Source organism: Branchiostoma lanceolatum, chromosome 19, assembly GCF_035083965.1.
Source record: "Branchiostoma lanceolatum isolate klBraLanc5 chromosome 19, klBraLanc5.hap2, whole genome shotgun sequence".
NCBI lineage: Eukaryota > Metazoa > Chordata > Leptocardii > Amphioxiformes > Branchiostomatidae > Branchiostoma > Branchiostoma lanceolatum.
Genome location: NC_089740.1, coordinates 8,463,940 through 8,477,536, shown reverse-complemented (window position 1 = coordinate 8,477,536; position 13,597 = coordinate 8,463,940). Strand labels below are relative to the sequence as shown.

General features: G+C 41.1%; 2 protein-coding genes across 2 annotated transcripts; both read right to left on the bottom strand.

Moving 5' to 3' along the window:
• Positions 1-47: 47 nt before the first annotated feature.
• Positions 48-3,129, bottom strand: LOC136425048 (kelch-like protein 24). The gene is made up of 2 exons (XM_066413799.1): positions 2,997-3,129; positions 48-2,646 (listed from the first exon to the last, which is right to left on the bottom strand). Exon 2 carries the CDS (start codon positions 2,632-2,634, stop codon positions 1,519-1,521), a length of 1,116 nt encoding a protein of 371 aa, XP_066269896.1. The 5' UTR covers positions 2,635-2,646; positions 2,997-3,129; the 3' UTR covers positions 48-1,518.
• Positions 3,130-7,463: 4,334 nt separating this feature from the next.
• Positions 7,464-10,553, bottom strand: LOC136425054 (uncharacterized). The gene is made up of 3 exons (XM_066413806.1): positions 10,362-10,553; positions 9,038-9,169; positions 7,464-8,334 (listed from the first exon to the last, which is right to left on the bottom strand). Exons 1-3 carry the CDS (start codon positions 10,374-10,376, stop codon positions 7,660-7,662), a joined length of 822 nt encoding a protein of 273 aa, XP_066269903.1. The 5' UTR covers positions 10,377-10,553; the 3' UTR covers positions 7,464-7,659.
• Positions 10,554-13,597: the final 3,044 nt, after the last annotated feature.

Below are 13,597 nucleotides of genomic sequence, written 5' to 3'. Positions count from 1 at the left end.
GTCTGTTCTTCACAATATATTATAGGATGAGACAAAGTTGACCAATTACAGTTCTTCATAGCTTTATATGTCAGTAAATGAACCTATTCAAGATGACCTAAAGTTAGCTATCAAATGTTTGGCAGAAGGACTTAACAAAGGTAGCACTCATCAACATATTCAACACCTTGATTTGGTCTTCACAAAAATGATCTAGAAGTTTCGAAAATAAGACTAAAAAATGATCTAAAAGTTGCAATAATAGCACTAAATAATCTAAAACTTGCAAAAAATTACAAATACTTAACAATCCTAGTATAGTTTTAGTGTGATAACACCTAACAAAGAAATCACATCTGATTACTTCTGAAAAGATAGTAACAATCTATTGCCACACATCTAGTTTGTAGTCAACAAAAAATCCTTGTCTAATCTATCACAAAAGTTATACTCCTCTTAGCTAAGGGAAGAAAATAAAGGTACTGAAATGTCTGCTACTACTAACTAGAGTCTGAACTTAGTCAAAGGATGCATCCTTCAGCTTGCTACCCTGTAACATCACTCACACAGGGTTCTAGTTAGTCCATTATAGAATAACAGGCCATGCTATTATTTGTGACCACCACGCTAAACTAGAATGTTGATATGATCCTCTAAACTGACAAAAAATCTTTTTTATTACCAGTGGTCTAAAAAGAAATAAGTCCCCCCATGGGTACCTTTATAATACCAACTTTTTGCCTTACATTTTCAAAACTTCCTCACTGTATGGACCAAGATCCCCTTTCATACCATCCCCCAGATTAATTGGTTGCTTCGCTACCTCACGATTACCATTACACTAACTAAAACAAAATGCTAGCTATAGTACTAGTAGCCAAAGAATTCTGTTCCGATTAAGTCTAAGGTCTGATAAGATAGTAATCAAACAGTTAGGGACTGTTACCCTCTAGCTTAGCTATGGTGCTTTGATACGGTTACAGTGTGGTGGTCGAATAGTGGGACCGGTAGACTTTTCAAGGAACCCATACTCATGGTATTGGTGCTCACATCGTAACACTGAACTTTTATATGTGGGGGGAAAATGCCCAGGAACGGTTTGCTCAAACCACCAGTGATGTAGATTTCCGAGCCGCACACTGTGGCACTACACTGGTTCCACATGGTCACTCTCTCAGCCATCTCCTCAATCAAGTCAAACTGAGGATCATAGCGTATTACACGGGGCAATCTACCACCGACCAAGTAGATCTTGGAGTTGATTGTGCACGCCCTAACACATAATGCTGGTTCTCCCAATCGCATTGCTTTGATGGTCCACTCATTTTGGATGGGGTCATAGCACTGTATAGTTGTCATCGGATCCATCTCACCTCCAAATACGTATATTTTGTCACAGCAGGCAGTTATGCCAAAGTTGCTGACACCCGCTTTTAGTGGTTTAACCTTTTTCCATCGTTTCCCCTTTGTGTACACTTCAACGGAAGATAGGTTTCTGCGTGGAGCATTGCCCGGGTTCTGGCCACCAACCACGTACACCTATCCGTTCACAGCTGCCATTCCATGCCACAACCTTCCCTTCCTCAAAGATGGCAGCTTGATCCAAGAATTCCTTGAAGAGTTGTATCTGACAGCTTGGGACGGAGACACAGTACCCCCTGTCAGAATGATGTCATTGTTCACAACACAGACGGCACATGCCTCACTGTCGCGAAGGGATCGAGGCATCAGGTTAGAGTCAACCACGTCACAATGGAGATTAAGTCTGTATATAGATTCATTTGCTCCTGACTCGATTGGTGACACTCCTCTGGAACCAGCAAGCACTATAATCTCTTCTTGTTGAATCATGCGAGGTCTTACATGTCTGGAACCATCATTGATCAGTTCTTTGATGCCAGGAACTTCTGACAGCACCGGGTCTGTCTCGATGATCTTCTCAAGTGAACTTTGGTCCATACACGAGAAACGAACACATGCCAACAACTCTTCAAGATGTCTCTGCCGCTCCTTAAGATCATGTCTTGCCCAACGCATGATCGCCTCTAATACACGTTCCTCTTCCCTGGCGTGAAGGCCTTCATCTGAGATGTACACCTTCAGGAAGCGTACTGGAAGCTGAAGAAACTCCTCAGTCCGGCATACCTTTTCAAACTTCTTTAGAGCGTAGCTTCTTGCCAGCGCAGACAAATGTGGGTACGACAGCTTGTCCGCCAATGCCCAATTGCAAGTTCTCAAACATGTGTTGGGACCCAACTTTTTTTCCAGAAACTCTTCACAAGATTCTTCCACATACTTGATCTGCAGCATGTTGGCTGCTTCGAACAGCGGCTGCACATTATCACTGGAGATGCGGATATTGAATGTGTAGGCAAAATCCACCAGCCTCTCTAGAGCCTCCCCACTTACCCCTCCTATCTCAATCTTGTCCTTCTTACTTTCGCTGTGGGCTCCACTGAACATGGCCTTGAAGTAGTCAGTGCAGGCGGACAGAACCAAGCGATGACAGGGGATCTCTCTCCCTTCAGCACACAGGGTCACATCCACCAGGTGACCCTCGAACCGGAACCCCCATAGCTGCTCGAAGAACCATTCAGCATAACAGTTCTCCTTTACACCCGGGATCTTTCTCCACACTCTAGCCATGGCATCCATTGTTGGGAATATCTAGATTATGGATGAAAATTCGAACACAATCTCAGACATTGTAACGTTAAATAGGTGCACAATGTATATCATGTCAAAGTCAAACTGCTATGTCGTAGCTAAATCCTATTGGTGATTTCACACGTTAATGATTCCCATACCGTTAGGCATAAAGTTAACAGCAATGCAAATCATGACTTTCGAACTGACAGCAACCCAACTTCGGTGCCCCCCTCCCCCACTAATTTAGACGTAACTTTAGGACGTCTGTTTTCAGACTAACACAAACTTTAACCACACTCTCCTAGTGTGTACTTGCAGAGTAACGTTAGTGATGTAGTTACAGTTTCTAGATGTAGATATATACGTACATCTTATTTCTCGAACACGGGCAAGATGGCAAAATCCAGAAATCAAAGAGGACAACTCGATCGACGACCCTGTCCGCACGCACGAGTTCAGGTCTCGTTTACATATTACTCCGCGCGAGGCTACACTGCTGCAAGAAACAAAGTAGTCCGATCGAAAAAAAATGTTTTTCCCGTTTTTTGAGCGATGCAGAATCCTCTCTAATCGGCCCAGTTGATATGAAAAGTTTCTTTTAATTTCGATTAGAGCCAAGTTGAGGGAAGCAATTATTTTGGTGGATTAATCCCGCGAGTTCTAAATATGGAAATCGTCGAAAATCTGAACCACATCGGTTCTTGTCGGCCAGGGTTCGGGGGACACCGTAGGTTGTGACGCCACTCGAAAACTTTTCACTCAGACTGCCACTTTTGCAGGTGGAACTTTTAGCTACTGAGCAAACATTATTCCCCTCAAATTAGATACAACTATATTTGCGATAACAAAGGCGCAATTTGTCAGCCAAGCTGCTTAATCCATAGAATCAAGACATCGATGTAGATGCTAGTATATTAGTGAGTGGGATACATGTGGATATAAACATCAGTTATATTTTTTGCGAAATGTCTAAAATATCGTCATATTTGGTTTTGCATGGTCACAGTTTCAAGTTCAAGGTCAAACAAGCCTGAAAACTTCAAACCCCTTTGCGAGTCTTTCGTGATTTCCCCATTCCCGAAAAGACCGAAATTTGGCAATTTGACGGTCCCCTTTGTCACTTTTCACGATACGGCCGGGAACGGTACTGCAGATTAGGCTCCAATAGGGTATTTACTTCCGTCTAATAAAAACGTGAAACTATTCAAGGCAGTATGCTAAAAGCCGATGAACACTCGACTTAACAGGTCTGGAAGTATTTACTTACATTTAGATGACCTGGACTGTTCAAAATACACGCTGGCATAGACACGGTCGATTCTAAGTGCGTGTGTGGAGTTCATGCCATATCCGCGGAAGCGCCGCCTATATTCATGTATACATCAAGTCTAGTCCGTAATGAGTAACTTTAGGGTATGTGTGGGCACAATTCGCTTCCCTGAGGAACTTTGGCCTTTTAATCACTATGCATCCACTCATATCGGGTTAGGGACTGTCAGAGAAGCCCGGCGGTCTCTCGGAAAATATTACACTCTTTCATCCCAACATCTGCTTGGAGATCTTATCCTTTTTTTTCTATGACAACTTTGATTTTGCCTTGACTGTTCATCCGCTATTTATATGACAAATATCTGAACACTAGACCCTAAAATTATATGAGAAGGACATACTGTACCTGTAAACTATATAGATAGGTTCTATCCTACTGAAAATTATAAATGGTTCTTGTCCAATGTTGCCTGAAATTACCTGTTTATATAAAATGGTACGTCAAACATGATTTGATGAAAAAAAAACGTCAAAACATGTTTAATCGGCCATTCTAGACTGCTGCAAACATGTGCAGCCTTTTCAGCAAGCCAGTCTGTACAACTAACGTATAGTTTGAAGGCTATTCTCTGTGATATCATTCTGTGGTCTGATGTACAGTTCTCTGTCATTTTATTCATAATAGCGGGTGAATTTGAGTGTTAACAAGGCCAAGTTACCTTAGGGAAAGTGGATGCAGTTCACATGGTCCCTTAACCCACTAATTATGGACTAAACTTGAAATATGTATGAATATAGGAGGCGCTTCGATATGCGTGACATGAGCTCCATCCCCCGTATCTAAAAATCGGTCCTGCATGGAGACGCGTGATTTGCAAAGTCTTACATGTCATCCTACATGTATTTGGAGACTTTCAGACCTGTTTGGTCAAGTTTTCAATGCTCTAAGCCTAATGCCTTAGATATATTCGTATTTTATGACAGGAGTATATACCCTATTGGAACCTTATCTGCAGTACCGCTGCCGGCCGTATCCAGAAAAGTGACAAAGGAGACCGCCAAATTGCCAAATTTCGACCTTTTCGGGAATGGGGAAATCACGAAAGACTCGCAAAGGGGTTTGACATTTTTAGTCTTGTTTAACTTTGAACTTGAAACTGCGACCATGTAAAAGCAAGAATTGCACAAGAAATTTTGCAAAAAAAGCAATGGGATATTGGGTTCTAGATAATATGTTTTACCTTGTATCTTCCTAATGGTAATTTCCTGTAAATTGTCACTTTCTGAAGGGCTATTGATCATAATTTCAATCGTAATCAGAGTAACAATAGCACGTCGAACAAATGCAATGTTTTTGTCTGATTGTCAAGAAATATACCAAATTTTTCACCGTATGGTGTTAATGCAACGGTGAATGCTATGTTTTCATCTAGATATGGCAGTTAGTTAATGTATGTTGTTGTTTGTGTATTTTCTATGTTATGCGTTGTACTTTATGGTGTTTTAGTGCCATAGCAATAGTTTATGATAATAGCAATAGTTTATGATAATAGAGTGGTTTATGATAATAGTTCGGCCGACTTATGCCGCTGAAATGCTGATGTTGCCCACTAATATTAATTTCAATATTGAGTACATGTTAACGTTCATATACATATAAGCTCACTTTCAAACTCCTCATCTAGTCTGTCAGGGTCCTTAATTGCATTTTACAAAGCTAATTAGCGAAAGAGTTCAAGCCATTTCGATCAAGCAACTCGCTGCGGTTCAATGACGCCTCTGTAACATAGCGGCATGAAGTAGAACTGCAACTAGACCTGTCAAGGCAGCAGAACACAGTTTTTCCCCTATGGGGATTTCTATAGTTAAGGACCACAAAGTGACGACACAGACGCTAATTAAACTAAAGTAGTATACCTTAGAGAAGCGCGACAAATAAATATGCTGAATTCGAGGTTACAATCGAAAAAAATAACAATAAACGAAAAATATATAGTTCTTTTACATCCTGACGCCCTCTGCCGGCTCACTTCAGCAGTCAACTGTAAAGGTCCGCCCATTTGTACGCCGACTGACCAAACTTTATAATTCTATTCATACGATCTGAAAGCCAACTAATTATACTACTGTGCAGTTAATTCAATGCCTCCCTAGCTCTCACGTTTCAGCTTTTACAAACGGTTTAAAAATTTCGGTCGTACTATTTTTGTTACCGCTCAGTTGCGGATATATACTGTGTTGTGCGGTCTCAGGGTAATGTGAATGCTGATTGGTTCTCTTGGTAGACATACGGATAATACAGTACTATCAATATTACCGCACATCAGATACTGTTGTATGCTGATTGGTCAATATAGAAGTTATTGACCAATCAATGTGCAACTGTTATGAAGCGCCATTCAATTTGCTGCATTTATTTCATTGACTGCTAGGGGTCGCTTCTAGATATCCAATGTAAAATCGTATTGCCAACGTTACTCATGTACCATTCTTTCGTAATCCGCATAGTGGCGCTCTTGACACCGAGGGAAAAGAGCGTCGATTGCCCCGATTGCAGCCCATATATCTTCTATTGTTGAGCGGAGAGAAGTAGGAAAACTATGCAATAAAGGTAATTTTGGTGGCAACACCTAGCTTTTATGGCTTCCTACCTTGATCTTACTACACACCCAAGGAAATGTTGCCTGGCGTTCTGCAGCTTGGAAATCGTCTTGACTTACCATGAACGTAGTGTTGATCATCAATGTATTATTCAAGAATAAACCAAAAGGCAGACAATTGATTGACCATGTTATGATTGATGATTATGATTTTTAGTATCATGTGCATACATATTGGTGTTGATTTGACGTCTAGCTCGCACAGCCGTAAGACCCCCGCGATATTAAGTCCATTTAAAGTATAATCAAGTTGTATTATCAATACTACTGAGAGTTACATGAAGACAACCAAATGACTTATTGTTTTTTTTTTTTTTGGGGGGGGGGGGAGATTCTTCAGGTGCAGTGAGGACCTTTTGTCACAACAACTTGCAACTCTTCACTTTCCAGATGTGTTCAGACCCGGGCGCAAACCTAGACTTGGTGTGTATTTCATTGCACTAAAGGTTAAACTCATTAAAGGCTCCTAAGTCTAAGATACAACTGCCATTCAGCCTAATCTGAAGCATGGTACTGTTAGTAGTACATGTAGTATCTCAAATGAAATAAAAACAACATGCAAGGTCATCTGACCATCTCTTTGTAGGTGCATTGCTTATGCCGCTTAAGAAAGATGAAAGAACCTTAAAACATAAATTGCTTCAATAAATGTTATAATTGTAGATAATACAATTAAGTCATAAAGCACATTGAATACAATGTCATGTATCATATAAAAGCGCACAAAGGAATTTCAATGCTTAGTACTACAGTAACGTAGCCACAATCTCAAAACCAAGCAGCTTGCTTAAACTCATACACGTACTAATGGACATAATATGTCAGTCTAATTTAAATCTGTTAATTCTAGTTTGCCATTTAAAAAATAACAATGCTTTGATTTCCCAAATCTGTTCATGTTAGCTGTACTGTGAGATGGCTTAAACTTTATTGCTTTGATGTTTGGTTTGGCACATTATGTCTATGTCCATGGCACTGAACATCAGAAACTACAGTGTAAAGATGCTACAACTTGAGCCTTCTGTATACTTCTGAATATTTTTAGATGTCAGTCTTACTATGATACAAAATTTGAACCAAATATATTTTCTGTTCTTTGCTACTACTTTGACCAGGTAAAAGTAGCATTCACTGCAACCTTCCCACAGTAAACAAAGATGGTTCCATTCAGACTACTGAGTTTGAAATGCTGACTAATTGTCCTGGACTCTTTTGAACAGTGGCAGATCTTTGTGGTCAGAGTCACAGAAAGTCCACGTTTCTCAAACTGGTGTTGGAGTAGTCCTTTGATCCAATCAGTGTCGGTAACAGTGACTGGAGACGAGAAGTCTATGGGTCCATCTGTGCTGATACATCCATGGGTGTCCTTCCACTTTGACTTGAAGAACTCTTTCGGGATGGGGACTTCGCAGGGATATGAACCAACCACCGCGCCGACGCAAAACTCTGCCGTATACCCCCGGTCTAGCGTAGTCCTGACTTGCGTCTCCGTACAATGAAAGTCGTTGTTTTTGTGGTACTTCTCTACGGCGCACGCCATCATTCTCAAAGCAATCGCTGTGACCTGGGGATGTCTCGACACCCATTTTTCCATCCTCTGTTTCACGGCAACATCCTTGTAGACTAGAAGCTGGTTGGCCAAAGCTTCGATGCCGTAAAACGTCGCTTCCTCGTAAACCTGTTGGCCTACATGAGGAGGTGGTAACGCCTCGGACAGAAGGAAATTCAGAATGTGGTTGAAGAAGGTGCCGTCCCGGTCAATGAAATAATGGCCATCCTGGAAAATACACAAAACAGTCAATATAAACAGGGAACACTTTTCTGATTAAGACCTGAGAGGCAGAATGGGGTAAACAAAACATTCTACATGTTTGACAGGAAAATATTAATGGAACAGCTAAACATAAATTCATTAGACTACTAAGCATTAGATAATATACTATTATCTAGTACACTGCTAGCATTGGTTTCCTCCTCTATCATGTTATGTAGATTACACAGTGGAAAAGTGAAGTGACATTTTGTTTCATGTATGATAAAAGAAAAAAAGTGATATTGATCCAGTTTATCTTAATGGAGTGCTATGCACGCTACCTTTAAGCTGCATAAGATCATGCAAAATACTATCATAATAATGATAATCTGACCTTGTCGGTGAGTACATGGTGCCTCGCACTGAACATGACCGCTAACATGGAGTCCTCAGACTTGAAAAGTAGGGAATCGAGCACAAACATCACTTACATGTACTCTCACTCTCCTGGTCAATTACTCACTAGCCTCCTTTGCAGACTCCTTCCGGCTGTTTTCTTTTTCAAGTTACAGTTTTACTATTACCTTACAGGAGTCTGCCAAGGAGACTGATTACTCACCATATTTTTGCCAAATTCAGCTGTTAATATTAAGAAGGCCTGGTGGACCTGGGGGCTACCTCGGACTGATATGATAACATAGTTTGTAGAATGATAACAAAGAATGACCTTGTCTGTGAGAACTTGGTGCCTGCCACTGAACATGACCGCTAACATTGAGTCCTCATACTTGCGCAGGGTGGACAGCGTGGTGGTGTAGCGGTGCCCGCCCACGTTCAGGCTAACAACTGGCGGGAACTCCTGCTCAGAGGGAAAATAAAAATCATGTGTGTATGTGTGTGTGGAAGTGGTACTGTAAATGCAGAAATGTTTGCGGGGATTCAATTTCGTGGTAGGGAGAAAATGGAGTGTTTGCGGTGCTTTTCAGTTCACGGTAAAGAGTGTACCGCAAAAAGCGTTAACATAAAACCACCGCAAACATTTCAGAATCTGCATCTACAGTATTTGAAACTTATGGGGACAGCCTACGTTCCAATACTCCAACACCGCTATGTTACAACATGCTTACATTCAGACCCCAGACCCTTACAGTTTGATAACAGTAGCCTGCAGTGTTTACTCATCAAACATACTGTATTTCAATGGATCCTACCCTCCCCCTCTGTGTATTTTGGTCTATTTTGGTTCATTTCTATATTTAGAGGGACCCCTGTTGCTCTGCAGACTGTGGTATTTGCAAGCTCATCATTGTATACCCAAGCAAGTATCCCTATATATATGTATATATATATATATATCCCACACACAGAAGAATATTACTCACAATATACCACAAAATATGATATATTTTGAAAATGCAACCTTTATACTAATTATATAGCCAAGTGATAGCACTGAAATGAACGTGATTTTTGGGTACTGAACCATATTATTCATAATCTATACATCATGTAGGGGCTACCATAATAATCAATATGCTATATTTGGATGATGACCTTCAATAGTTCAATGTCACCGAACCAAAATGGGGTTGTATAGTTTCTATCATTCGTATTATAAAACATTACTAGGACTAATGTACTTGTCTAATGCACATGAAAATGTTGTACTATCTGCTACTATATATACATAATGTGACATATCACTGCTACGTACTACTAATAGTAATACTCAGATAGTAGTAAATTTATTTGTTGATGTCTAAGTCTAGATCTAGATCTAAGAGGACTTTGACGTCGACAGGGGCTTTGTCCGCCCCTCTAGAAGTCAAACAACTGAAGAAGAACTTTTAACACATAAGATAGCAGTTACTCAAGCAACTGGATGGATTTTGGAAACGTTCAGACGTTTCATGACCACGTAGCACCCACTACCTTTCCGCCAGTGATTCCAAAATGTATATTTCCCGAGTCTGAGTACAGACTGTTATCTTGCGTATCTAATTAATGTTACCTGGATGTCTAACCTTAAGTGACGTAACCTACAATCTTACCTGTGCGTTAGTCATCGATAAACGGGTACACCGGGTGGTGAACGTGGCATGAGGAGCAAAAATCCTGGCGACACCTCGGATTTAAAATCCTTGGGCGACTGCATCGATCAGAGACCAGCTACTTCCGGGTTCGATGACGTAACTTTTGACCTTTGTGTAGTTTTATTACCGAAATAGCGTCTAAATATTTAGCTTGTACCATAACTAGCACTGATCGAAATGTCGCTTTTGTCGTTTATAGTCAGAATTTGTGAGTCTTCAATCCGACGTTAACGTTAGTAATTCTGAGTCCAAAAAAAATTGACGTTTCCTTGTTGAAGATAGACTGGTAAACCCGTTTTCAAGAAAATAATTGTCTCTCTTCTTCGATTAGCCGCAAAACCAACACCAAAAAAGAATTATAAATATCTTTAACGTTACCGTTAGAAAATAAATTTCTATCAATTGTTAACTAAAGAACATTTCAGACACAGTCACATTTCATGCATGTGCTCTATCCTCCCTCATGGAACATGTAGTGCCACGTTCAGGAGATAGAGGGCGTTGTTAGAATCTTAGTAACTAATTTACTTCAGGGCCTGAAGGACAGAATTCAAAGGAACATCCGAGATAGGTCGCAACAATCTAATTTCTTGGTTGTTGTGTTCACTGCTTCATAGTTTCCTGTTTGAAGCTGTTACATCAACCAGTGCGTTCATAATCATTATAACCAACGACCTCAAAATGCCGACCTGCACTGACTCAGTAAACTCTATATCGTGTATGGGGCGTAAAAATGACAATTTATGTTTCACATATTCTATCATGTGGCCGGTATTTTCTAACCATCCTTCGGCGTAACACACAAACTTCGCAGGCACGCGGCGCAGCAGCAGCTGGTTATAAGTAGTTACGCTGAACGATCTGTCCAAGGAGCCGGTTTCTAGCGACGATGCTCTCACAGCCAAGTTTTGGTGGCAACACGTTTTATTCTATATTTTCTAACCCCCCCCCCCTGATCATACCTAACGGTAACCTTTACACATCTAACTGCAAGCGTTGTTTCCAGCTATCCAGTGAGGATGCTCCTACAATACTTGGTGGCAACGAGTTTGTTCAATATTTCTGTCACGTTTCTGTGTGTTTTAACCATCCGGCCAGCACTTGATTTAAAGTGTCTTTATGTAAGAACACGTACCGTGAGACGAATGGAGCCCGAAACAATGTAAAGTAACCTCCCAGTCAAGAAAGCCTGACCCGAAATCGCGATGAGTTCATCGTGGCAACATTCCGGGCTTTTGTGTCGCTCTAACCTCTTGTCGCGTTGGGTGCGTAGATGTGAGTTTGATAACCTGGTTTACCAGCTTCCCCCCGGTTCGCTCGTTCAGACCCCTGTAGTATCTAGTGGCACATAGGGCAGCCAGTTTGCTTGCTGTTTCAGTTAACTAGTAACAGGGTACATTTTTACAGGGAAGGGCTGCTGGCCTTCCTTTAACGTGCTCGAGGCACCTTCGATTTTTTTCTCGAACACGGGACCCCGTTTTACGTCCCTTCAGAAAGACTGTGCAGTCCCAACCGAGATTTCCTGACCCAGGATTGAATCGGGGGACGTAAAACGGGGGTTCCATGTTCGACGAGGTTTCTAAGGCAAATTAGCTAGTAATATCTCCCTGTAAAAGTATACCCTGCTACTGAAACAGCAAGGAAACCACTAGGCACTAAAAGGGTCTGAACGAAAGATACCCTATAGGTGATATTCAATACAGATCAACATTCTTTTCATTTTTGTCTCTTCAACTTACATCTAAGGACAAATAAATCATGTACCTACCGCACTGCAGGCAAGAAAAGACCTGATGTTTTTCCAGGTCATTGAATCAGAATATCGGATGTACGGAGAATGCCCCGCAGCATTTAGCCAAGCACGGTTCAACATTTAATAGTCTCAACCAGACTGACTACGCCGGCTGTAGGGGAATATTTGCCAGGAGAGCGCCTGCATATGAAAACCACCATAGGTTTTCATATGCAGGCGCAGTCTGAGAGGGAATTGTTAACCTTCCCGTGGACTGACTCTCCTGGCTAATTATTGAACGTAATTAGGCCTGAAAACGCAATTCCCCCGTAAGAAGGCCTGGTGGAGGCTAGGTACGTTCTTAGGATGTAACACCCCCATTCAACAAGGGCGGCCACCTCTTTGCGACCTAAATTTGACAGATTACTCAACGAATTTCAAAGACAAATGTGTTTTGTCGTCTGCTCAGTCATACATTTACATTTTGGATAGTATTCCAATTGTGAAGTGAAGGCTCACGCACATGCTATGGAATGAGGGCAATAATTTAAGCTAAAGAACAACCATTTTGTGTGTCTCTGGCGAAGTTTCCCATCTGCAAGACATAGCATCAAAATAGGGATGAGATGTATAACTTCTTGAATACGTCAGACTCTACGATGTACTGTGTGAACTACATCATTGTATATATGGACGTCTACGGTTTGATGAATGTATGTTTAAAGCATAACTATCATATATATATGCATTGTATATCTACCGTACTGTACACTGTTGTGCTACATTAAGTGTACTGTGTGTTGCAATTAACAAAATAAAGTCACATTTAAGAAAACAAATGGTCGCGCTATGCTTTTGTTTTCCGAACCCAAATTATCAAGAAACCTCTGACTGCCCCTGTTCTTTATTGAAATTCACTCAGTCTGACTTTAAACACAGTTTGAAAAGAAGAGCAGGCCTCAGGTAATAACCGGTACTTAACGCAAAGGTCATTACACTTTCGGGTGCCCCGGGCACAGGTTGGAGTTGTTTTCCCGTGAGACAACAGCCTGAAAACACCTGGTTGCTGTGACGTGTCTTGTTCTAGAAAGACGGACGGACCCTTGAAGGTAAAAATCTTGGGTTTATGGAAAACGCTGGGCTGTCTAGCATCATGGAGGTGGCCTGGTAGCTCAGTCCTAGTGGTTACGATCCCCCCCCCCCCAACGAAACACGACCCCCCCAAAACATACATTATTTCTATTATATACCCCCAAACCTGATGATCTCAATTCTGAATACCTCCAAGTTATTTCTGCTTGGATTCGTATGTGTTGAGCTCATAATAAATTCATCGCGTATGCTATGCGTTAGACAAGCAACCAATATATAGACAATATGAAATTATGTCCTAGAGGGAAAGATAAAAACTGTTTGGACTTGGATTAAGACAATCATAACGCAGTACATGACCTAACGTTAA